General features: G+C 46.3%; 1 protein-coding gene across 1 annotated transcript; it reads left to right on the top strand.

The window, feature by feature from the left end:
• Positions 1-1,185: 1,185 nt before the first annotated feature.
• On the top strand, positions 1,186-2,379 carry LOC139730852 (melatonin receptor type 1B-A-like). Its single transcript, XM_071641726.1, has one exon. It carries the CDS (start codon positions 1,186-1,188, stop codon positions 2,377-2,379), a length of 1,194 nt encoding a protein of 397 aa, XP_071497827.1.
• The last annotated feature ends 723 nt before the right edge of the window (positions 2,380-3,102 follow it).

The following is a 3,102-nucleotide window of genomic DNA, read 5'->3' as shown; positions in this document are numbered from 1 at the left end:
CGACCAAACTAAGACGTCTTTTTGATGTCAGTCTGCTATAAGGGATGGCGTCGGAAGGGAAACTTACAGTTGATTGCAAGGAAAATTCGATTTTTAAGTCATTCTGCACCCCCGCCCCTATACCACCATCACCACCACCACCACCATTGCCACCACACCGCTGTGATCCTCTCTAGTAAGGTCAGCCCTGACCAGAAGACTTCTAACTACATTGATTTGGTGACCTGTATCTTACCTAAGATTTTTTTTTTTTTTTTAATCTTAAAACATTCCGCCGTGGTGGTCAGTAACAGATAGTTGTAATCCTTTTGTTCAATAAGGGTACGAATAGCAAGGTAAATACATTAATCTGTGGATCTCAGTGCTTGTCCAGAAAAAAAAAAAGTGGAGGTTGATGGCAAAGGTCGTATTGGCGGCAAAAGCATCGGCATGCACAACTCGAATATCAGACCAAACCGCTCTGATGACCAGAAGCTGTGAGGAACAACGATGGGGTTACCGAGTAGAGCGTCGGTTCGTGTTCGTCTGTGATTGATAGCGTCGAAGGCAGAAGTTTTCACATGGAGCTGCTTTTATGAGGACAGGCATGATTTACAGCGTTAATATCGACGGTCAAGCCCAAAAACATATACAGCAAGAACTCTTCCATAAACTATAAATGCTGCATCACGGAAGCCAGTAGCAGTGAGTTGTTGTCAACGGTGTTCTTACGAAAAGCGTTGGCCAGAGAGTTAGTCTCACACCTCCCTTACTTGCCCACTCAACTCGGTGGCTGAGAAGTGGTGCTGTTCTGAGCAGAGCGTTAACTAAAACCAAGCGAGTAAACAATGGCCGACTCCAGTGGATGAACTCTTTTTATTATAACGAATTGACTACGACAGATTTGCTACTGCGTGGTAATATCACGACAATGTCGTTTTCTTAAAGATATATACTGCGCTTATGGAGGTAAAAGGTACGGACAAGACCTCTTTTACGGGATCTCTTCGGCCAGGAGAGAACTTGAAACTCTCGTCTTCAGCCGGAATTCTTTTAAGCGGGGATGATGCGGGAGCGATGTAGACTTAAAACCTAACCCATCGTCTCTTGTTCCTTTGAACTTTTCTTCAAGTCATTGTTTCGCGTCATCCTTGATTAGTCTAACAAGAAAGGAGGGGAAACCCAATAGCAAAACGTGATATCGTGATGGAGGACGCTACAACATTCGCGATTCCTCCAAATAATGTGACTTATCACCAGGATGATGGCACATCCACGCCCCACATCTACATCGCCGGGACGTTCTGCCTCATCGCCTTGATCGGTATCCCTGGTAACGTGTTGGTGATGCTGTCAGTGTGTCTGTCGAGGTCCCTCCAGTCCGCCACGAACGCCTTCCTCACCAGTCTCAGCGTCGCCGATCTCCTAACCTGTTCCTTCCTACCGGTGCAGGCTATCGCACTGCTCCAGGAAGCTGAGGGGTTAATCGTTCCCAACTGGATGTGCGTTGGCGTCGCCTATTCCAGCTGCGTGTGCAACATTAGCAGCATGCTGCATCTCTTCATCATTGCCGTGACGAGATGTGTATTCCTCACCGATAACAACGCCATGAAGTACGCGCACCTGAGGACGAAACGGAATGTGTCCATTCTGATCTCCATTGCTTGGGTGCTGCCCTGCCTGGTCTATCTCATTCCCATCTTCGCTGGAATACGGAAGCTCGGTTATCATGACGTGTTGCGAGTCTGTCTCTTTCGGAACGAGATGAATACCATAACTCGTTTCTACATCGCAATAGTCGCTGTGACATATTCTCTGACGCTCATATCCATCACTGCTTGCCATCTCCAGATATTTCTGTCCATCCGCAAGCACAACCAGAAGCTGATAGCGTTCGCGACCCCGGAGGAGCGCCCGTCGGATAATTCCAGTACCGCCGTCGACCCCCGCGAGTTGGCTCCGTTGTCGTCGGATGGACGAGATCGCCGTGGCTCTTCGGTACTCGAAATCGCCCGGGAAAAGCTGAAGAGCGTGTCGCTGGAGAGGCGTCGTCACAGCGCCGTCTCGCACATCGGACTGGTGCTGTCGCGGGAACTGGAGATCACAAAATACCTCATCTACGTTGTTGCCGCTTTCATCATTTGTGTCTTGCCCATGCTCGCTTGTCTAACCACCGCCAAGTGCTACAACAACTATCTGACGTACATGATGATACTGCTAGTTTTTAACTCCTGTGTTAACCCGTTCATTTACAGCTTGAAGGACCACACGTTTCGCGCGGTTTTTGGCGCGCTCTTGAGATGTCGCCTGTCCGAAATCCCACAGCGGTCCTACTGGCTGAACAGGAAACCTTCAGTTACTCTTCAGAGATTCTGGATCACATCGAGTCAGAAGTCCTAGGCATGCAGTGGCTTGATTGTAAACAGAATCGGTCTCCAACATGGATTGTTTAAATTATCATTCTTCTCAAGAAACATTTGTAATGGATTATTCCCTCTTCTTGTTACCAATACTGCGCAGCAGGAAAAAAAAAAGTCATACTAAATATAGTTTTCAACCCATAATTCAGATGGACCTCAGATGAAAACATAACGCAAGTGCTAAAGGCATTTGTAAATTCTTGACAATATACCAACAGTGATATTACTTGGAATTGTATGACTGAATAAGTAAGAATGGAATAGATCCGTTAGGTATCCAGGGTCCGTTTAACTTCATGATCTCAAAATCATGATGCACACATATGCGCACTATAATAGTTCTAACATTGACTAAGAAGCAAGCTTCTTGGCTATTTCGTGTATTTGGCAACCTGGAAATTTGCGTAATATAGTGTGTAGTTAAATCCCACATGAAAGTATCATTTATTCCTGTCACAGATAATAATGGCATTGTGACAGTGTACGCCCTTGGTGGAAAAGTGTAATCCGTGATTTTGAATACGTCAGTAAATCGACCCATCGGTGGTCAACGCGTATCAAGCACGACTACCATAATACCTATCAAGGGGAATTATTGAAGTGATAATGATCCCATAAATCGATGCTGGACGTTAAGAACATCTCAACCAAAGCAGGCGGAGGGAGGCGTGTTACATGTATCGGATGAGGGAGCAGATCTGAA

This window comes from Diadema antillarum, unplaced genomic scaffold, assembly GCF_040938485.1.
Source record: "Diadema antillarum isolate AM-2024a unplaced genomic scaffold, OU_Dant_1.0 seq00000339_RagTag, whole genome shotgun sequence".
NCBI lineage: Eukaryota > Metazoa > Echinodermata > Echinoidea > Diadematoida > Diadematidae > Diadema > Diadema antillarum.
This window is presented reverse-complemented; position numbering and strand designations above follow the sequence as displayed.

Excerpts from the sequence above, each read along its gene's own strand:
- LOC139730852 (XM_071641726.1), top strand. The coding sequence starts at position 1,186 with ATGGAGGACGCTACAACATTCGCGATTCCTCCAAATAATGTGACTTAT.